At 38.8% G+C, this 22,714-nt stretch overlaps 1 protein-coding gene and 1 long non-coding RNA gene across 5 annotated transcripts in view; one reads left to right on the top strand and one right to left on the bottom strand.

Annotated features, from left to right (window-relative positions):
• Positions 1-22,714, bottom strand: part of LOC139124396 (uncharacterized) — a 57,788-nt gene that overhangs the window by 33,155 nt on the left and 1,919 nt on the right. The window contains exon 1 of one of the 3 annotated variants that reach the window (XM_070690529.1): positions 21,416-21,641. The exons of 1 other annotated variant lie outside the window; for it this stretch is intronic. In XM_070690529.1, coding sequence (XP_070546630.1) covers positions 21,416-21,481 — 66 coding nt within the window. In that variant the 5' untranslated portion in view covers positions 21,482-21,641. Of the gene's footprint in view, positions 1-21,415; positions 21,642-22,714 lie in introns of those variants that run through there. One more of the 3 variants, XM_070690528.1, reaches the window with a different exon arrangement.
• Positions 10,129-12,193, top strand: LOC139124568 (uncharacterized). Of its 2 annotated transcripts, none has more exons than XR_011549961.1 (2): positions 10,129-10,934; positions 11,546-12,193. It is a non-coding gene; the product is annotated as an uncharacterized lncRNA (long non-coding RNA). The 2 variants fall into 2 exon arrangements; XR_011549962.1 differs by lacking the exon at positions 10,129-10,934 and adding an exon at positions 11,385-11,448.

Here is a 22,714-nt window from a genome sequence, read left to right as displayed (position 1 = left end):
AAAGTACAGTATGGAGTTTCATTCAATGACGCACTGTTTATCATCAAATATGAAAGTAAAGGGGTTATTGCATGCCCGTTACGTGCCCGTTTTTACGGAAGCTCGATTCTATTGTTTGCGAAGGCAGATGTACAATAATTTATGTTATTATATTTTATTTTATCTGAGTATCTACCTGTTGATTACTGGTTGTCTGCAATACATCGGAAAGAATGTCATTATCCTCTGTTTAATAAATGAACTGACCGTGTATACCAATGATTCTCTCAAATATATGATAATAAACTAGTCAAAATCTAGTAGTTACCTGCCTCAATGATCAGTTAGTAAAAATACTGATTGACAGCTATCTAAAATTAAGTCTTTCTAATGGAAATAGAAGTCAGGGAGCGATCAATTGTTGTACTTACTTAACGAGTAAAGACACACTTTGTAATACCATTCCAAAGTCAATAAAATATCTGTTAATGCTTTAAAGCTGCGGAAAGTTTTTAAAATTATTACAAAATGCGTTAACTGTTATTACAAAGTGCGACTTATTACAAAATGCTGATACCCTTATTACATTTTGCGTAGACAATTTTTTATTACAAAATGCTGATACCCTTGTTACAAAACGCGTAGACTGGTTTATTACAAAATACTGCAGACGTTATTACAAAATGCGTCAGTTATTACAAAATGCTGATACCCCTTATTACATTTTGCGTAAGTTATTACAAAACACGTCAGTATTACAAAATGCCGCAGCACAAGATCGTTACTGACGATACACTATCATAACAGGTATGGATTCAGAGACATATTGGAAGTCATCGATGCTGGTTTATTAAGTAAACTATTTTAGCTTTAAGTCAGGAAAATCCGTCTCCGAACTCGGCTGTACGTGCGTATAGCGGCTATTCCATTTCCCGATTTCCTATATTTCTAATGCATACCAAAGCGGCCATGCATCGCCATGTATCGAACCGTAAGTGACTGTGGCTCGAGGATAACTTGCATGTTATTGTTTTTGAAATACCGCGACGGTTATAACTATTCTGCATGACTATACATCAAGTAAGCCACACAAGATTGTCAACTGAATGCTTCCCTAACAAATAACTGGATTAAACGACCGTGATACTAAATGAGAATATTGTGAACGAAGTTGTCATCAATGATATCGCCTGGAAACTTAATGTACTTCCGGTTTTCAGGTGTCTGCATTTCAAACACTGTCGTACTGTCAAATGACTTCCTCCAGAAGCGATATTCACAAAATCTATTCCTATACATAAACTGTTACTGAAATTACTAAAATTGATCAAGACAAGGCCGTGAGAGGAAAATGTTAATATCAGAAAGCAGGACATAATCCCGACAACTTTCTCCTAACGATGCAATCCACTATCGTCAGCAATGTCAATTTTCTTTGGGCATATTTACATTATTTAGAGGAGGATTACTGCATGAACATTCAATTTTGATCGGAGACCAGTATTCTTAAAATAAGACTACGTAAAATATTCGATCTCAAACTTACTGGGCGAAATTAAACGAAATTTTGGAGAGCTCCACCTACCTGAACCGTCGCCCAGTCAGTCAGATGTTGCTCTGAAGCGAACGCCAGGACCCCTTGGCAACGATGGAATTTGGCATAAGCATGCTTAGCAACAACGGAAAAATCGCATATCTGCGTCCGCACTGAGTGAGCAAGTTGTATAGTATACACAACTTGTCAAATGGGGCACACATAAACTGATGACGTAGAGAATACCGCCTGCCAAGCAGTTTACGGCGTACACTTCGGCCCGCAGCATGAACGGGGGCATACGCAAAGAATGCTGGTATTGAATTATAGAAGAGCGCCCCCTGTGTCAATAATTAGATTCAAAAATTGCCAGTTCTTAGACGGAACGCTATAGTTTTCAGCTTGCAAGTGGAAGGTGGGCAGTGCGGTTACCATTGCAATGATAATGATTGCATAATACGTCCCTTGTTTATCGCAATAGGCTGTTATCATTGTAAAAATTGCCAATTTTTGTCCAAAATTTTTACACGCTACAGAAAATCTATACCTGCCCTGCTGCACGGTTTGACGTCGCGTACGTACATGAACTGCTTTCATCAGAGGGAAACTGGGCATACCGGTAGTTGTCATATAAACGTTTATGAAGTAACAATTACAGTTTATCATGAATCAATCAATAACATTGCCAATCTTTAATAACCCCTGGCACGACACCAAGGGCTGAGCCCTATATAATTATATTAATCTAATCAGTCTAAGAACAGTCGGACTAATAATCTGCCATGCTTACATGTAAAATCTCATAGAATACCGCGAGACCTCTTGAGGGCGTTTTCCGTATACAGATACGACTCACTCGCCTTGCGTACCAGGGGTACCAACAGTCCAACTGACTGATCGGAAATTTGATGGTAGCTAGATCTGGGATGTAGATACATGGGTTTCCAGTGTTGACAGCATGATTTTTTAACAAATGTAAGTTTGTGTTTAAAACCGCACCCTTTCTCATACCAACATCTCGTGAAAAGTATACCCTTTCTGATACCAAACAGTGCAAAAAACCGACCCCTTTCGCGCGGACCCTCCCCGTATAGCCATCTATGGGAGTTAGCCCCCCCACCCCCCCCCCCACACCCCCCGAGGTGTCGGAGCCTAGCTGTAAGTGAACAGCAAGTTAAAATCACCTCGAAAACTGTTTCGACGATGACAATGTATTATAATTTAACAGTGAACGAAAACCTTACATGGGCGTAGACGAAATTATGCAATCATATCTTAATGTAGGCCTAACTTTTAATTTCAATGATCGACCTTAGCTAGTTTGTGTACACTATAACAGTAAGTTGTTCGATCAGAACGGGCCATTAAGAAATTTCTTAAATTTACATTTATAAACTGTTTTGAAACTTAACTTGAAATTTACTCGATTATTTAGTTCGCGAGCATTTCTTTCTCACAAATAAAAATGTACGGAACGGTGACGTAGCTGTGGGTCCATAGCTGTGGTGTTTTCAGACGGGATTCCTGCCTTTTACGGGCTGGTTTTGACTTTTTGACTTTTTGTGATGGCGGGGTTAAAATCGTCAAAGTCAAAACCAGCCCGTAAAAAGGCAGGAATCCCGTCTGAAAACACCACAGCTATGGACCCACAGTTAACGGTAACTTACGGTGTTAAAAATACGAAGTGAGATTTTCGGTTATTTTATACAAATATTTTGGTTAAACATGATAAAAATTACTTATGTGTGAGTTTCGAACGCGATATGAATGTTTATATTCGGTGTGATTTAAAAAAAAAATCTCGAAAAAACAAGGAAGTTTGCTTCCTCTGTCCATGACACAACTGCGTAGAAAAGATCGCTTGTCATGCACCACTAGAGAGCTGAAATGGAACGAATGACCCCGTGACCCGTTTATTTCCCATAATGCATGACGGACGCGTAGAATTGTGGATTCATGTATTCAAAGTTGATCTACGGAGTCCTTAAATTGGCGATATATTGTGTTCCATGACAAACAGGAGAGAAGTCGAGGTAAATTATACGGTAAGGGTATCTTAATGATATTGGTGAACGTATTTGTTACAGCTATTTGAAAATGACTGATGTAATGTTCCCCACGTGAGAATCCATGTCAGTGCACTCCATTAGCCTCTGCAATGGCTAACAATCCATTTGTCAAATTCAATCTTTCAGCAGTATTCGCTAGGAGTGCCATCTAAAGCACGGGGGCTATTTTACTTATCGACAGTCAAACACCACTTTCAGTTAATAAGGCGAGGCACGCTAAAGGGGTATGAACAATTTGAGACTGCTGATTGCGTTATCCCGGCTAATCAGCTGCACGCGCTTAACAGCCTAGGTTCGCGTCGATGCACACATGGAGACATATGAACTATGATGTAGCGTGGAGGTAGGGCCTTTGGCATTGTAGCTCTACTGGTGAGCGAGGCCGCAAAACCAAAAATCACCGACCGCCTCACCGTAGAGCTACAAATTGCAGCTATGAAATAATGGTAGTAGGTTGGCATTGGTAGTCAGTGTTGTCCTGATATTTAAAAGTAGCCGGGTAATTCAAGAAAGTAGACGGGTTGACAGTGAGGGAGCGAAGCGACCTAGCGGCGAGTGAGCGTAGCGAACGGGGGGGGGGGGGGGGAGAGTGAGGGCGTTGAAATTATGGAGTGGAAATGGTGTTCTCTGTTGGCATCTGAGGTGACATTTAGCTGAGACTGAAACAGTACTTTTGTTGTGTGTCTTAGACTTGGCTCACATACAACAAAACAAACAAATGATTTTATTTGTTTGTATTATTTATGACATACTTATGGTTTAGTTGCATTGAAGATTTAACATTTATCTTAAATACCTACAGTCTGCTCATTCATTGCTCATTTCCCAAAATCAGGATGGAAAATTCAGAATACCGACACTACTCTAATAACAACACATTCACTTTTGTTAAAAAAACATTTGTAAGATAATTCACTGTAATAGTGCTCGCATTTACGCAAAAACAAATGCGTATATTGTTATGTAGGTCATTTACCCCACACTCATCATGACCTGAGTTCAATTAGTCTAGAACATTCTCAAGGTCACTGCCCTTAATGACCTCACAACCTTGAATTCAATTAGTCATGTTTGGAATGTTCTGGAAAGTTGATTAGTTGTGTAAGGGAGATAATTTTAGAACAGTAATTAGCATATCAATAAAAGTTCTAGATTGTTCTTATATGCCTTTATAAAAGGGACGCGCTCAGCTTCCAGTCAGACTTTTGGGATCGTGTCTCTTGTGTGTTACTATAAACTCCAGCAGTAGTCATTCTCAAGACTTTTCAAGACCTTCACTGTCAACGCTGGATTTATACTGTGGACTTTGTGTAGCTTCAAGCCTGCAAACCAAAGGACTGTTCATTCATCCAACTGACTGTTACAACTCTGAGACTGGAGCTTTGCCGTCCCAGCTGAGATAAGTAGTCTGTACACTTTAAAGCTTGTATTCTATCCCTACTTAGCAATTAGTTTTATTTTCGTAATAAATTTTGTTTTAACGTTAACTGCTGAGTTCCCCTTTTGTTCGTTTTCTCTGCACGTAACAAAATTGGGGGCTTGTCCGGGATACGAATATTTTGAGCCGTTTGACAACATTTGACAGCCTTTTCAAAACTACTGTATACTGTGAACTCAGCGAAATTCAATCATGGCGGAATTTAAACCAGACGAATTTATGGATGACCTTGATCAGGACACATTTAATTCCCTCAGAAAAGACAACCTCATAGCACTGGCAAATTTCCTTAAAGTAGATGTCAAAAGATCTATGCGCAAGCGAGAAATACAGTTCAAGATTGCAAAACATTTAGTTAATGCAGGCCATTTTGAGGAGTCTGCCTTAAAAGATTATGAACCTGAGTCTTCCTTTGAACTCAGAAAATTAGAGTTAGAAATACAGGCAGATTTGGCACGTGAAAAGTTAGCAATGGAAGAAAGACAGAAAGAAAAAGAATTACAAATGAAAGAAAAAGAATTACAAATGGAAAAAGAGAGACAGGCATTAGAAAAGGAAAAAATACAAATGCAGTTAGAAATGGAAGAAAGACAGAGAGAAAAGAATTGCGATTAGAAGAACAGCGATTACAGGTAGAAATAAGACGTTTAGAGCTTGGAAAGTCAGGAAAATTCTTCCCTTCAGACGGTTTTGACATCACTAAGCATTTCAGGCTAGTTCCCCCTTTCCAAGAAAAGGATGTTGATAAATATTTCCTTCATTTTGAGAAAATTGCTCAGAGTCTGAATTGGCCTAAGGAGTCATGGTCTATGCTTTTGCAGAGTGCTTTGGTCGGTAAAGCCAGAGAAATTTACATTCAGTTGTCAGTAGAGCAGGCTTCAGATTATGATTCTGTGAAGGAATTAATTCTCAAGGGCTATGAGTTGGTGCCTGAAGCTTACCGTCAGAAATTTAGGGATTGTGAGAAGGTGAAGGATCAAACTTATGTTGAATTTGCTCGAACAAAAGAACAACTGTTTGATCGTTGGTGCTCTTCTGAAAAGGTCAATCAGAATTATGACAAATTACGACAGCTTGTTTTGATTGAGGAATTTAAAAGGTGCATCCGGAGTGACATCAAGACGTTTATCAATGAACAAAAGGCAGATACATTAGAGGTTGCTGCACGTTTGGCCGATGATTATTCATTGACCCACAAATCTTCATTTCTCAGCAAACCATCCCAGTCCTTTTCATACAGAAACAATGCAGGTAAATTTAACTCGTCCTTTTCATCCAAGAATTTCTCAAAGGACAGCAGAAAATCAAATGTCAACAGTTCACAAAATTCAAGTAACACTCCCACATCATCAGATCCCAAGTCTCAATCTCCTTCTGACAAACAGTTCGGTACACTTTCTTGTAATTATTGTAAGAAAGACGGCCATTTAATGTCAGAGTGTTTCAAATTGAAAAGAAAACGTGAAGGTCAAAGTGGTCAAAGTGGATCTAAGCCACCGCTTTATTTCTTCATCAACTCAATTAGAGTCTAATAATGTGTGCAACACATTTTCTGAGGTTAAACCCCTCTTATCCCCAATTAATGAGGTCAAGGTCAATTCTTCTCAAGATAGCATTATGGGTATTTTCGAACCATTTATTCATGATGGTTTTATATCACTTTCTAGTGATTTTTCTTCCGCTACCCCTGTCAAAATTTTAAGAGATACCGGGGCTTCCCAGTCTCTTTTGTTGGCAGATACCCTGCCGTTTTCTGAAAAGTCATTTTCAGGTTCTAAAGTTCTTATTAAGGGGGTAGATTGTAATGACTACATTCCTGTTCCTCTCCATAATGTCTATTTGTCTTCGGACTTTGTTTCTGGACCTGTGGCTTTAGGTATTAGGCCTTTTTTGCCTTTTGAAGGGATTCACCTTCTTCTTGGAAACGACCTTGCTGGGGACAAGGTCATTACTAATCCACTTGTGACTGATAATCCTACTTTAGATCAGAATCCAGAGCCAATAGAGGAAGACATTCCCGGCCTTTTCCCATCATGTGCCATTACTCGAGCCATGTCAAAGAAAACTTCCGAGAATCAAAATACTCTCAAAAATAATGTCACAGATGTTGACTTAAATGACACCTTTCTCAGTCAGGTGTTTGACACGGAGCATTCCGTTATCCCTCGTGGATTTGAAACTTCCAGTAAAACTTCTGCTGACCAAAGTCAGACATTTTCTAGATCAAATCTCATTGCAGAACAACACAAAGACCCAGATATTTTGTCTTTGTTTGACAGGGTAGATGATGAAGGTAAAACTTCAGATAGCTCTGTTTCCCATTATACAAAATCTGGTATTCTCATGCGTAAATGGAGACCTCCAGATGTTTTGGTTGATGACGATTGGGCTATAAAACATCAAATTGTGGTTCCAAAGCCCTACCGTGCTGAAATATTGCGCCTGGCCCATGAAACCCCCTGGGCTGGTCACTTAGGAGTCAGGAAAACTTATCATAAAATTCTCAGTCACTTTTATTGGCCTAATCTCAGGCAGGATGTAGCACATTTCTGTAAAACTTGTCACACATGTCAAATGGTAGGAAAGCCAAATCAGACCATTCCAAAGGCCCCTTTACAGCCAATTCCTGCATTTCAAGAACCATTTAGTAGGATACTAATAGACTGTGTTGGGCCCCTACCAAAAACAAGATCAGGAAATGAGTACATGCTGACAATAATGTGTACATCAACTCGGTTCCCAGAAGCCATACCACTGAGAAATATAAAGACAAAGACTATAGTGAAAGCTTTAGTCAAATTTTCACTTTATTTGGCCTCCCTAAATGTGTCCAGTCCGATCAAGGCTCCAACTTTATGTCTGGAATTTTTCAACAGTAATGGATCAGCTAGGCATTAAACAGTATAGGTCATCCGCCTATCATCCAGAAAGTCAGGGTGCTCTTGAGCGATTTCATCAAACTTTGAAAAACATGATTAGGACCTACTGTTTTGACACAGAGAAGCAGTGGGATGAAGGAATTCATTTTCTGCTCTTTGCTGTTAGAGAGTCAATTCAGGAGTCTCTTGGTTTTAGCCCATTTGAGCTTGTATTTGGACATACAGTCCGTGGCCCACTTAAGCTCGTTAAAGAGAAATTCCTATCAGACGATGATGATTGTCTGAATATTTTGCAATATGTGTCAGATTTTCGTACGAAACTCTCTAAAGCATGTGAATTAGCCAGAGAAAATCTTGAGTCATCTCAGCAGTCAATGAAAACCAAATATGATAAAAGCACCTCAAAACGGAAGTTTGAACCGGGTCAAAAGGTTCTTGTTCTACTTCCAATTCCTGGCAAACCACTCCATGCTCGTTACTTTGGGCCATACCTAATGATAAGAAATTGAGTGATTTAAATTACATCATAATAACACCTGACAGGCGAAAACAAAAACAGCTATGTCACATAAATATGCTTAAGCCATATTTGGATAGGGATAATCCTACTATAACTCAGCCTGTCAGTACCGTCAGTTCTGGCCATTATGAAGATAGTGATACTGAAACTGACTTGAGTGAAAATACTCTAAACTCAAAGCTGGGCTCGGTCAAGCTTCAGAACTCAGAAATCCTGGAGAAGCTGGAGTCTACAAAGTTGGCACACCTCCAGCCAGAACAACAACAACAGGTGAAAGAACTGCTCCACGAATATAAACACCTGTTTCAAGATGTTCCAACGAGGACAAACGTCATCTATCACGACGTTGATGTTGGGGACAGTAAGCCTGTAAAACAACATCCATACAGACTGAATCCAACAAAAGCAAAATATCTCCAGGAAGAAGTCAAATACCTGCTGGACAATGACTTTATTGAACCCAGTAATGGTAACTGGAGTTCGCCGTGCATACTTGTTCCCAAATCAGATCACAGTTATCGTATGTGTACGGACTTTAGGAAAGTCAACACTTTAACAAAGACAGACACTTTCCCGATCCCGAGGATTGATGACTGCATCGACCGAGTGGGAAAAGCCAAGTATGTGACGAAATTTGACCTACTGAAGGGATTTTGGCAAGTCCCTCTGACGGATCGTGCTCGTGAAATATCCGCCTTTGTTACACCAGACGGATTGTTCCAGTACAAGGTGATGCCATTCGGAATGAAGAACTCTCCGGCAACGTTCCAACGGATGATCAACGACGTCATATCCGGGCTAGACGGATGTGCAGCTTACGTTGACGACGTCGTCCTGTATAGTGACACCTGGGAGGAACACATCAAGCTCATGCGGAAGTTCTTTGAGAGACTGAGCAAAGCAATGTTGACTGTCAACCTTGCCAAATCTGAGTTTGGTTGGGCTAGGGTAACTTACCTCGGACATACTGTAGGACAGGGTGAGGTAAAACCTGTTGATGCCAAAATCAGTGCCATTTCAAGTTTTCCCATACCAAACTGCAAACGACAACTGATGCGCTTTCTCGGTATGGCTGGTTACTACAGAAAATTCTGTCCAAATTTCTCCACAATTACTGAGCCTTTGACTAACTTACTTAAAAAGAAAGTAAAGTTTGTTTGGTCAGAGCAATGCCAACAGGCATTTGATACACTTAAAGCCATACTGCAAAGTGCCCCAGTGTTGTCTGCACCAGATTTCACTTTGCCATTCAAATTAGCTGTAGATGCTAGTGATACGGCTGCTGGTGCTGTTTTATTGCAAGAGGATAGTCATGGTGTAGATCATCCTGTTTGCTATTTTTCACGCAAATTTAACAAATCCCAGAGAAACTACTCTACAATTGAAAAAGAGTGTTTATCTTTGATATTAGCTTTACAGCATTTTGAAGTTTAGTTACTTCTTCAAATCAGCCAATAGTGGTTTATATTGATCACAACCCTCTTGTTTTTCTGCAGAAATTTAAAGGCAAAAATCAGAGATTGCTAAGATGGAGTTTAATGTTACAGGAGTCTAATCTTGATATTAGACATATCAAAGGCAGAGACAATTTAATTGCAGACTGTCTCTCTCGTATTTAGAGTTTATTGTTGTTCACTTTCAAGAAATTTTACTTTAGAGTAAAAAAAAAAAAAATTTTGAGTACTTAAATCCTTTTCAAGATTACATTTGTAAAAGAAAGATTTTTCTTTGAAAAATTTTCTTTGTTTTTGAAGAGGGGGTGTGTTATGTAGGTCATTTACCCCACACTCATCATGACCTGAGTTCAATTAGTCTAGAACATTCTCAAGGTCACTGCCCTTAATGACCTCACAACCTTGAATTCAATTAGTCATGTTTGGAATGTTCTGGAAAGTTGATTAGTTGTGTAAGGGAGATAATTTTAGAACAGTAATTAGCATATCAATAAAAGTTCTAGATTGTTCTTATATGCCTTTATAAAAGGGACGCGCTCAGCTTCCAGTCAGACTTTTGGGATCGTGTCTCTCGTGTGTTACTATAAACTCCAGCAGTAGTCATTCTCAAGACTTTTCAAGACCTTCACTGTCAACGCTGGATTTATACTGTGGACTTTGTGTAGCTTCAAGCCTGCAAACCAAAGGACTGTTCATTCATCCAACTGACTGTTACAACTCTGAGACTGGAGCTTTGCCGTCCCAGCTGAGATAAGTAGTCTGTACACTTTAAAGCTTGTATTCTATCCCTAACTTAGCAATTAGTTTTATTTTCGTAATAAATTTTGTTTAAACGTTAACTGCTGAGTTCACCCTTTTGTTCGTTTTCTCTGCACGTAACAGTCTGGCAGTGGACCCCCTTATTAGCATATTTAAATAAAGAAATCATTTCGAATGAAGAGCGCCCCCACCTAGCTGAGAGCGACCGTTGATTCATTTTTCATGAAATTTTCTTTCATAAATTTTGTCGAATTTGGAGGTCTTTTATTCCTAAAAGTGGCATTACCGGTCTCCTTGGCGAGGTAAGTTTCACCACACAATTTTTTGTACACTAATTGGCATTTTCTGATGGTCGAGAAGGAAAATACCGTTTTTTGCCGGAGCCGCAATGGCCCATCTTCAACACTGCCCCATTTTCAAGGCCAGGCGTGTATGTGAACAAAATATACCTAGTTAAGTGGACCAACTTCTCTTTTAGTCCCTAAGTTTGTTTTTATTTCCGTTCACGCTTTTGTAGTGTAAAAATCACGCGCGCTCTCCACTGTGTAATCTGACAGCGAGAGAGTAACATAGGACCTCCCGCTGTCCGTCTTCAAGGTCGATAGCCGATCTATTGCCGGGATCTATTGGATTAGGCGAACAACGTAGCTGTGGTTTATGTTATATCCAGTCGGGATACATTTGATTGCAGTTTCATTCATCAAATTACTGTTTCGAAGCCTTATATTTTAGTAAGGTGGGCCTCATGCCAGAGTTCACACAGCGTGCATACCGAAGACAACACGCCGACATCATAGGCCGGAAGGCATTATCAAAGTGCGTACTCGCTTGCCCTGTGCGTTATCAAATTGTATGCACTACTCAGTACTCGACTGGCCCTTGTCTAATCGAGTTCCATTTTTCGTATCAACAGGGACCATAGAAGATTCCAGTTCTGGTAGGTTTGCTGTGGCGACGCTCTGGTGTCCGTATTCAGATGTGTGGCCAGCGGAAGGCTTTTAACTGGTTCACCGTATTTTCATTTTGAACAGAAGCCTTAAACAGATTTTGAGTTTGGACTCTACATGATCCTTTAAATATCGCTGTGCTGTATCAGTGTTAGAGACAATGAACATGCAAAATAAACCATCATTTGATAAGAGAATCAAAAGGAGTCTTTGTCTTACGTTGTCCTCAAAGCAAACTTTGTTAGAGCTTAGTAATTTGTATTCTGCATGTATGCTAGGTACTGTACCTTTGACAACAAATACTGACAAAGCAATAAGAAGATTAGTCTTGCCACAATGGTGGGCTATAAAAAAAGTGTCTCAAGGTGTATCAGATAGATTCACATTGAAATGCAATTTGAGGCATTTGAAACAGTTTCAGATGCTTGTTGACAAACTTGGTGAAAAATATAGAAAAGACGATTTCTGTCATGAACATAATGACAGCAGATTTGATAGGAAACAGCATAAAAAGCTGAAATCTCATATGAAACAGTTTGCAACTATTCAGAAGAAATTTAGAGTTGGATTTCAATGTCCTGGAGTTTTCAAGGAAATAAACATGATCAAAAAGAGACTACTACAGTTCAGGCAACTTAAACAAAAATGTGTAAATAGAAATAAAGTGGAAAATGTTCTACTTGGTGATATTCAAGTACGAATAAAAAAAATTAATGGGCTTTGTTCTTGTACTAGAAAATTTGGCAAATTTGGTGTTGTTCCAGTGTTGTTTACTGGAAAAGTCTTTACAGTGTCAATAAGATCATGCCAGGTAAAAGATCTACAGGAAAGTATATCTAGATGACTGGTTTGCACAAAGACAAGTTTAAGTTGTTATCTGAAGGAAAACCGTTGTTCAATGTAATTCCATTACCACTTCCACAGCTAATTACTGTGAACATTTCAGGTTTTGGAGGTGTCAAATCATTGGCTGAGAAATGTCATCCAGAAAAAGAAGTATGTGGTCCATGTGCACGATGTAGTTGTGAATCAACCTCTAGATGGTATCATAAAATTAATAAGATGTTTTTTTCAAAGGTTGGCTCCTTGAAGAATATAGATTGTCTGATAGAGACTGTATATGCACAGCATGTGAAAAAATTATAGAGAAATCATTCAAAAATTGTAGTAGTTCCGCACAAATCGCCCATTGTGAGTCTTCCTCTAGAAAACGAAAAATATTGACTTGCTTTATTTGTAGTGATACATCAAGACATTGGTAAAAATTGATGATTTGACACTATTTAAGGCTACTTTCCAGTTGCATGTACACACAGAACTGTCAAATATCCCTGACACTGTTTCACTTTGTGATGCACACTGTAATATTTGGAGGAAGAGAAACAGGGTGCACTGTGCCATTTCAGATTGTCGGAAAATTATACAGGGAGAAGTAAGACACCCACCTAATCCAGAAGTTCTGCTTGACTATTTCAGGGAAGAGGGGACTTATTGTACATTGAGAGCAGACAGCCCAGTTTGTATGGCATGTTATATGAGATTGTACAGAACCCTGATGTTGTCAGACAGGACAATGGTACAGTTTCTGATAATGCCTCCCTGAAAAAGGTGCACAGTGATTTAAAGGAAAAAATAAATGAATTTAGTTCCCAAAGCAACGTTGAGGAGGTGGCTCTCAGTAAAATAGCTTGCCATGTGGCAGAGAAACTCTTGAATAAAGAACCCTTCCTGCTGAAGGAGACAAAGGAAAGATATGACACAATATTATGTGAAATATTTGGCAACTTTGAAAGTCTTGGGAAACCATTAAACCACTACACAAGTAAATCATCTGCATTTCTTAAACTTGAGATGAATCGGATATTTGGTCATCATATAACATATTCTACAGTCAGATCTGGTGGAAATATTTCTAAAGGATATGGAACGCTTATGATGAGATTTGGAGTAAATACAAGGGAAGTACTGCATAAATTGTACTATGATACAAAACACAAAATTGATAAACTGCAGTCAACATGTTGTCAATTGCAAACACAACTGCTTTCTGAAGCCAAGTCAAAATCTCCCAGCATGCTTTGCACTTTAGCTACTGTTGCTGATGAAATGTGTGATAGACTTCACTGTCAAGCACAAAAGTTTATTATGAAACACAAATTACAGACAAACTTGTCAGACCTGCAATTACAGGATGTTGTGAAAGATATTGATCCAGTTCTATGGAATTTCATTTTTTTGATCACTGCTAGTAAAGCAGACAGAATGGAAATCTTTAGAAAAAATTCAGCTGGGAAGAACAGTACATAGGGTTTCACAAAGATGGATCTAACTTCAAACATAGAAAATACCTTGGAATATTTTATAATATATGTCATCTGCTGTTTTGACAAACAATGAATGTAACTATCCCTTCATTTATTATTAAGTGACAGTATTGATACCTACAGTGGCTCAGTAAAATTGTCAACTATTTTCAATTCCTTTGGTATCACATGTTCCAAATGTATTACGAGGGATCACATGAATGAAGTTGTATCAAAAATGTTAGAAGAACAGTTTTCTTCTTCTTTCACGCCTGATGCATTTGCCATAGTTTCTGTTGACAATATAGATATTGGTCAGCCCTATGCTTCAGTAACACCCAATTTTATGAACAGAGGGATTCATGGAACATCCTATCAGGCAGTAGAACCCAAACCAACCTCTATCAAATATTCATCGAGTGATTTTGTTTCTGGTAGTACTAGGAAAAGGCTATTTTCAGAGTTGACTTTAATTAAGATTAAGGCAGATACAAATAGTTTATTCCGTTGTATAGCTACCTGTGCATCTGAAAAGTTACTTGCCTGTCAAAGAACAGATGACTGTTTGCCTATTGATGATGATCTATGTGACTTAGAGTGGACTTTGTCACAAAGGGTGAGGAAAGTTGTTGCTAATGTCCTAGGCACTGATGAAGCTCATGAATACTTTGGAAGAAACAATCCAAACCAATGATCAACGATATTTACTGTCTGGAGGGCAATTTCCTACTTTCACTGCGAGAGCTGATGCCCTCACAAACAAGCCTATTCCTGGCAATTATTCAGACTTGATTTGCATCTCTTATTTGTTGAAATGTCCAGTGAAAGTTTTCAACAGTTGTGGAATGCTTTTGCATGAATTTGGCAGCATTTTCAAAACAGTTGAGCCAATATTTTTGTGTGAACAATCTGAATGTAATTTTGATCTACTAGTCTCAAAAGACAGGTTGTTTGACAAAATTGACTTATTTGACATGTCAAGGACTGCAGAAAATACATTTTATCCCTGGTATGTCATAAATTTGAGATTAATTGATGTGGAGCTCATTGAAAAAAATATTGTGTGAAATATACCAGCCGCAAATATTAAAAGCTGCATCAAACATTCATGACACTAGTAGATCATCCATGACAAAAAAAAGAAAAACTGTACATGATCTTGAGGAAATTAAATCTCAAATTGACAAGAGTCATCATGTTTTACCGCAGATGAGTGTTTACTCTGCCTCTCCTTCAAATAACTTAAAAATAGAACAATTTTCAATCACAGAAATTGAAGAGCAATCTTTGAACAATATGAAGTCTAATATGTTATTATACTGTTTACAGAAGTTTTCAGCTCACACACTAAAACCTGAAGCAGCTTTGTCAAACTTGAGAAGTTTTCTTTGTCAGCAAAGTTCACCACACACAGAAAAAGCTAAAGTAATCTATCTTGGTGTTTTAAATGAGCCATGTGACAATATTGACACACTTCAACATGTGATTGAAAAGTTACATCTTATCTTTGAAATAGGGAAAAGGTTGAAATACCTGATACTTGTAGGAGATGGTAAAACATATGATTTGTTGAGCAAGGTTAAAAGAGAATACAGTGAAGAATTGGACTGGTTGATTATATTCCCAGGGGATTGGCATATACTAAAAAATACACAACCCGTCTTGTTCAAAGTTTACATGGAAGCTGGTCTAAAGGACATTGCTAAACAGACATTTAAAGAGGAAGGTCTTCTAACATCTCTTATCCAGTGTCATAATTTTAAAAGATGTCACAAATTCCTACTCCAGGTATGGGAGGCTTTCTATAGACACCAGTTAAAGGAATTTCTCAATACAGAGAAACCAATGACATCTTGTTAAAATGTCAAATCAAGAGTGAGGATATTTTTAAAGAGGCATTAAAAACAGCTGTGGAGGTCAATGACCTCTATGAGGGATTGCCAAGAATTTCTCAATTGATGCAAGAATTTAAGGAAACAATGTTGGCTTGGAGGATGACTTTTTTGCTTTTATCAGAGAAAGAAGTCAGAAAGATGACACTTTTAAGTTTTGGTCAAATTTCCTTCATCGGGACTGTTTTGCCTATATTTCTCTATATCTTGCCTTCCGAAGTTCAAACTGGACTCTTCGCGTTGCTTCACTGAAAATGTTAGCTCCTTTGTTCCATGCATATGATCGTCCAACATATTTACGATTGCTTCCACAACACCTAATGGACTTGCTTTTGATGCCAGAAAGCATACTAAGTCATTTGAAGGATGGTGGTTTTTCTGTGTCAATTACAGGACAAACATGGAGAGAACTAGCCTTAGACGAAGCACACGAGTCTTTAATAAACCTCAATGTCAAAACTTCAGTACATAAACCATCCCAGAGCTCTTGGATAACTTGGCAGTTTGTTTGCCTTATAGAGCTAAGTGTCAAGAAAATTTACAGAAACAGTTACAGCCAGGATCAAAAAGAAAACAAAAATATGTGTGTAGAGATGAGCAAATTAAAGCAAAACAGACTGATGAAGAAATTTGTGTAAAGTTTTATCAAAAAGTATGTGATTCTATGGTATTTTGTCATTCTGAGAGTAATAAAGGTTTGGTAAGGTTATTCAGTGGTGATACTGCTGATGGATCTCTGTATGAAGACCTTACAAATTTTTATGAATTGGGAAAAATGGTTTGGATAACTACATAAAAACAAGACTACTTCATATTCCCAGCACAAATGTACCTGTTAGAAGAAAAAGGCTGCGAACTTTCTCATCTATAAAGCAAAAACAGAAAAGAGTGCGAACCAGTGAACAAGATAAAAAAATTGTTGATTTTTGTCTCAAAAAACAGATTGCTCATTCGATTAAAACTGGTAGACCAATAGAGTCATTCAAACAGTTTATCCCCCTCCCAAGGGCAATCTGTAATGCTGATGGTACAATGTATCACCAGTCAACTAAATCAAATGCCACAAAAGTTTTCAAAAGTAGATATGCAATGAAAATATCAATTTTGAAAATCTGCCAAATGGATGGACCCTAATCTTGTAATTTTGGAAGGAATGTTTGTAATTCAAGGGGCACCTATAAGGAGTCATCACAAAACATTAAAAGATTACTTCCAATATTTGATAAAGCGATGGATCTTGCCCCATTTTAGAAACAATACCAATAGTGTCCATTTAATTTTTGATGACCCTAATGCCTTATCATTTGACAAACCAAGTCCAAAGACAATTGAAAGGGCACGGAGGGATGTAAAGAAAAATGCTAAGAGTAAAATCTATGAAAATATGGATATAAACTCACCCTTGCCAAAAGAAAGTTGGGCGAATTCATAGCTGAACGGAAAAATAAGCGTGCATTAATTAATCTGCTTTGCAACCATTTGCCAACGATGGTGAAGTCTTACCTTGGCCCTAACAATGACTTTTTAGTTGTTGGTGGTTTCAGTGGAGAAAGGCAAGGAAAGGCATACATCATCACACAAGAGACAGATTTGTTAGAATGTACGGTTTTCAATGGTAATCATGAAGAAACGGATACAAGGGTGTGGCTTCATGCGATAAAAGCAAGCCATTCAAAAATCATGATATTTTCACCGGATACAGATGTCTATCATGTAGGTTTGCCCTATATGTCTCTGGTTACTTTGACTACTTTGATGGGAATCAACAGAAAACAAAAGACATCATTATTCAACTTAATGCTAATTTTTCAAATTTGTCATATTTAAGTTTGAACAAAATTGCATGAAGCAATTATTAGAGATCCTGATTTGGCTGATATTCCACATAATGAGCGTACAATGAGCCTCCAATCTTTATTTATCACTTCAGGGTGTGATTATGTGTCATTTTTTGTGGGATTTGGAAAGGCTGGGTTTATGAATACATTCTTTCAACATGCAAGTTTTATCACTGGTAAATCAGTTGATGCTGTGGGAAGTATTGCACAAACTGATTCTGATGACAGCATCTTAGCTTTCTATCGTTTAATTGGAACTCTGTATTTCAAACGATACTATAGTGAATTTTCTCAGGAATTTTCAAGCCCTGAGGATATGTTTAAAGAAATGAAGCACAAGACTGGTTGTCAAAATGACCTAGACATGCACACTCTTTGGATTGAAAAATTAGAAATACAGTTCAGGGTAGAACACTCGGGGAAAATGAGTGCTTACCGAATCCTACAGCACTCTCTTTACATTGGCTGAGATCTCGGTTTGTTTCAAAAATTTGGAACCAGTCACATAAATCACACATATCACTTCCTGACTATAATGAATATGGTTTTAAAATTGTCTCAAATAATGCTGTAGAAATTGTTTGGGATAGCCCTGAAAATATTGATCGAGTACAACAAACTGTATACGAATACACAACAGGGTGCGGATGCACGACTGGCTGCAACCGTCGTATTTGCAGGTGCTTCAAAAGGGACCAACAGTGTGGCCTGGTTTGCAGGTGTAAAAACTGCACAAATACAGCAGGAATTTACAATGTCCGCACTGTACCTGATGATATTCTAGAGTTTGAAGAAATGAATGTGTCTGTAATTGAGGACTATGAAGTAGAAATCGAGAGAGAAGAGGTGGAGTACGATCTTACAGAAAATGATGTAATTGAATTATCTGGTGGGAATGATGAAGGTCACATTGAAACAACGTACAACTCTGATTGTGACGATGATTAGATATCTGGCTGTCACTGGCTGCTACTTTCAATTTATTCTCTCATCTACGTATTCATGGCAATAATTTGTCCTCATGGTTCTAATTTGCAACGTTTGCAAAGAATTTACACGTATGCTTCTACGTTACAGTGGCATAGTATGATACAAACCCCCCATGATTCACAGTATTACATCGTACGCGTGTGTACTGTGGTGTTCATATACGCCTATGGTCGATCCCACAATACAATGACAGGTGCATTTCAACACTGCCCCAAATGCAAGGCCACCGACGAAAAATCTTAAAATTTCGCACAGTGCTGTCAAAACGATGTAACTAAAAAATGTTAAATCGGCAATTCCGTTCAAGGTCAGTAAGTTGTCATTTTGGTCCTCCGCCATATCATGTGTCGGATGTGACCTTCGATCAGAACATCCACACCGTAAATAAGACAGCGTGCATATTGGATTTTCTTCGCTTTATTTTCACATATTTCAAAAACCATGAGAGAGCTAAACATCAACAGTGAATATTTACCTTGGTATTTTGCCCCGAACAGCAATAATTTAGCAGTGCAAGCGGAAAAAACGATGCTTCCGGGATTCGCATGTTTGTGTGGACCGCCATTGATGATTTGACCTTTGCGGGGGGTCGATTCGCAAAGGATATTATGCAAATTAGAGGGGTAGCTCCAAGACTGGTAACAATATCGAAAACTAATAACAATGACAAAATGCGTAGAGAGGCGATCCAATGCAAAATAGTATTACGCATTGGATTGAGTCTCAACGCATTTTTTCATTGTTATGAGTTATAATACGCAAAGAATAATACTAAATGTTTGCAAAAGCACTCTCCGCGACAGAGCTTTGGCGACAACCAGACGAGATGTGTGCCCGCTTGACATTAAATTTGTTGCAACATATCTGTCAATCACTCATTTTGTGTGGAAAGTTTCGGATTCTCTGGGTGTAGTCAGAAAATTGGCATCGTAGCTCAGAGGCACGTTATCATGTCAGCTATGCCATGGGTAGTAGAGAAGGAGTCACAACTAGGCGGAGATCAAAGGGACCATGTGTTTTGCCGCTGTTTGCCTTACAAACTACTCCATTAGCACCAACGGGACTTGCGAACGCGTTTTCTCGGATTTAGGAAACAAGATTAAGTTCGTTCGGGGTCGTTCGGGTGTTTCGGCCATCCCTCGGCAGTAATGACAGATCTTCAAACATGGCGTCACGTGTCCAAGCGTCGCGTCGGGAAGTTCGAGTCGTTCAACTGATTTTGATGTACACGATGTTGAAGAGGTCGAGGAACAGATAATTGAGGAAGGGAGCTTTTGTATCTGCAAAGGCGCGGAGACTGAGTTGATGATAGCTTGCGATTACAAAAAAATGCCATACATCGTAGAGCAGCATTGTTAACACGCCAACTTTTTTCCAAATCCAGTTCTTGTTCTTGCCGTGTTTTATCTTGTTGTACTGGCATTAATGATAAGGTTAAATAAGTAAGCATAGTTTTAACTGCTACGTCCATGACTTTAATGAATGTCGCGATATAAAAAACAACACGTACGATGCATTGAAACAAAGCGTCGTAGCGTCGCCTATGGCGTCGCTGGCGTCGGGTCGCGTCATAAACACCCGGGAAACGCTACAAGTTTAACCCACGCTCACGGCAGTGCTGCAGTCCGCTGCACCATACTCAGTACATGATTGAAAAGTTCGTGATCAGAACTTTCATTCTAACAAGGAAAGGTTCCTGCGATCGAATGTAAAGTATATAAAAAACGACGTTAAAATTACCAAGATTTTGAGAATGAAAAAACTTAAATTCCTTGTAACTTCACTTTTCGTGGACGGAACGTGTCGGTTCTTACACAATCATGACGCACTTGACCCAAGCTACGCAAATACAGTCTTTGCGCAGGCGTTATGACACTGTGGAGAAACTGAGTCGCATTGGAAAACCCAGCTTAATTTCACTCGGTTCGGTTGCGAAGGTACCGTCGGCAACGCACATGGCGGGAAAGGGGTGTTAAACAATGGGCATAAAGGGATTAAACCAATGGTGCACAATAAAAATAAACGTAATTATCTCAGTTGTGACTCCTTCTCTACTACCTCCATGGCTATGCCTATGAACTTACTACGTTGCTAATTTTCAGGCGAGCGATAGTTTCTGAAACTTATGACACAAAGTGAGTGATTGACAGAAATGTTGCAACAAATTAAATGCAAACCGTGCGCTATCATAGCGTCTCGCTGTCCCTAAATTTGATCAAAGCAGATATGCAGCATGGCGTCGGAAGGAAACAACTCTATTTTCTTTCAAATTTGCTCCACGAGGCCGTAAAAAATGATTCAGAGGGTCCATCGAAAGAAAGTTGGGCAACCCAACATGGAGAACATGGAAAGGTGCAGTGAAATTGAACCCATGCCGGAATGCACAACGTATTGTCCCGTTGTCTTAAATAACAGGGCCACGGTGAAGCCGTGAGCCGTGACGGTGATCGATGATGTGCCGCTCGGCAACGGTCGGCAACACACATGCCTGTGACCGTGGATTCTAGTCCATAAAATAATCAGTGAAAAAAACCCATTCAAATAAACAGTTGGTTCTAAAAAAATCAGTTCTAGCTCATTGTTTTTAAATCTAGAAAATGCATCGGTATTGCTCTGAGAATAACTTGATTTGTTGAGAAGATCATACTCGTAGTGACGTTGGCAGCCAGCACAGCGGCGGAAAACGAGCTGCAATCTCATGAACTTCGAATCGTCGATCAAAATCACATCTTTTCGGGGCTTTTCTCTCACAAATTCAGCGAAATTGAAGTTTTTCATACATAAACTAAATGTATTGTTGGAATCAAGTATACCTTTCGAACGGGCTTTCCTCGGGAAAAAATATTCCATCGGCAAGGTGCCTGTGGCCGACGCCACATTTCTTTTTGACGCCATCTTTAAAAATGACCTAAGATGACCTTCATACTAATCAAACCAATTACACTGCTCGTAACAAAGACAACACCATAGGCGCGTCCATCAGCCAATCACACTATTTAACAAATAAAAGATCGGGCTCAAAAAGCCACAAACGGGTATTTAGAAACTGTTTTAGGTTTGTGCTGTTCCATGCGGGAAAGGGGTCGCAAAACTGCTTATTGTACATGTGCCGTCTAACAGCTGGCAGTGCAATCCCCAAACTACAAGTCTATAAAAATAATCTAATTACGTTAAAAGTAGCTGGGAATAAATGCAAAACAGCTGGGTTATTTACCCGGCACCCGGCTTCCAAGGACAACACTGGGCAGTGGAAGTTACAAGCGAGATTCTAGCCTCCATGCTTGAGAGCATATTGGACGCAAGGGTCTATGCTAGAATTAGGAAAGTCCAAAGAGCTCAACAAGCAAGTCTAGTATCGATATTTAAATATCGGCATTAGTGCATTTTTGTGTCAATCGCTTTTGGTAGTCGGACCTGTTCGACCCTCATACCCAGGCAAAACCTCGAGCTACAGCACTGCTACAGCCTACTATACTTCCGTTACCGATACAAGGTTTTTAGGGTTTGAGTTATAGATACAGACCCAAAAGGAACCCAATTTCAGCTAATCTTCATTTATTTCCATTTATAACCTTTTCAATGTTTTGACAGTTTGAGCTGCCTAAAATTAAAATGCCAATTCAGAATATCTCATGTAGCGTAAACTAACCACAGGACACAAATGGTGATGACTATGACACAAGAACAGGATATATTGGTGAATAGCCATTTTAGCTGTTTGTAATACATTCTAATGTTCATTTACATGTAAAGCAATTTAATAATCCACACACATTACTAATCAGATATTAATGTACTGTATCAAGCATCATTCACGACAGTACATGATGTGACATCACCAATACTACCACAACAAGGGTGCATTTTCTTTCACAACGTCTTGCAAAGTATATGTAAAAGTATGTGGAGCGAGAAAATAACTTTCACCGACAGAACAATGTATGGCCTGGAAGGTAATTCTTCCAGTAAAATGGTCATCCAAAATGTTTCAAAACGTTAACATGCCTTGTTTTTATGTCTCAAGCATATTTATGCACCATGGACTCTATAGTGTGGTGGTGTATTTTTCACCATATCCGTAAAGATTGCGTACATGCTACCATTGCTGTTGA

Source organism: Ptychodera flava (assembly GCF_041260155.1).
Source record: "Ptychodera flava strain L36383 chromosome 23 unlocalized genomic scaffold, AS_Pfla_20210202 Scaffold_24__1_contigs__length_23054250_pilon, whole genome shotgun sequence".
In the NCBI taxonomy this organism is placed as follows: Eukaryota; Metazoa; Hemichordata; class Enteropneusta; family Ptychoderidae; genus Ptychodera; species Ptychodera flava.
The sequence above is the reverse complement of the archived record's forward strand: the minus strand, read 5'-3'. Positions and strand labels throughout refer to the sequence as shown.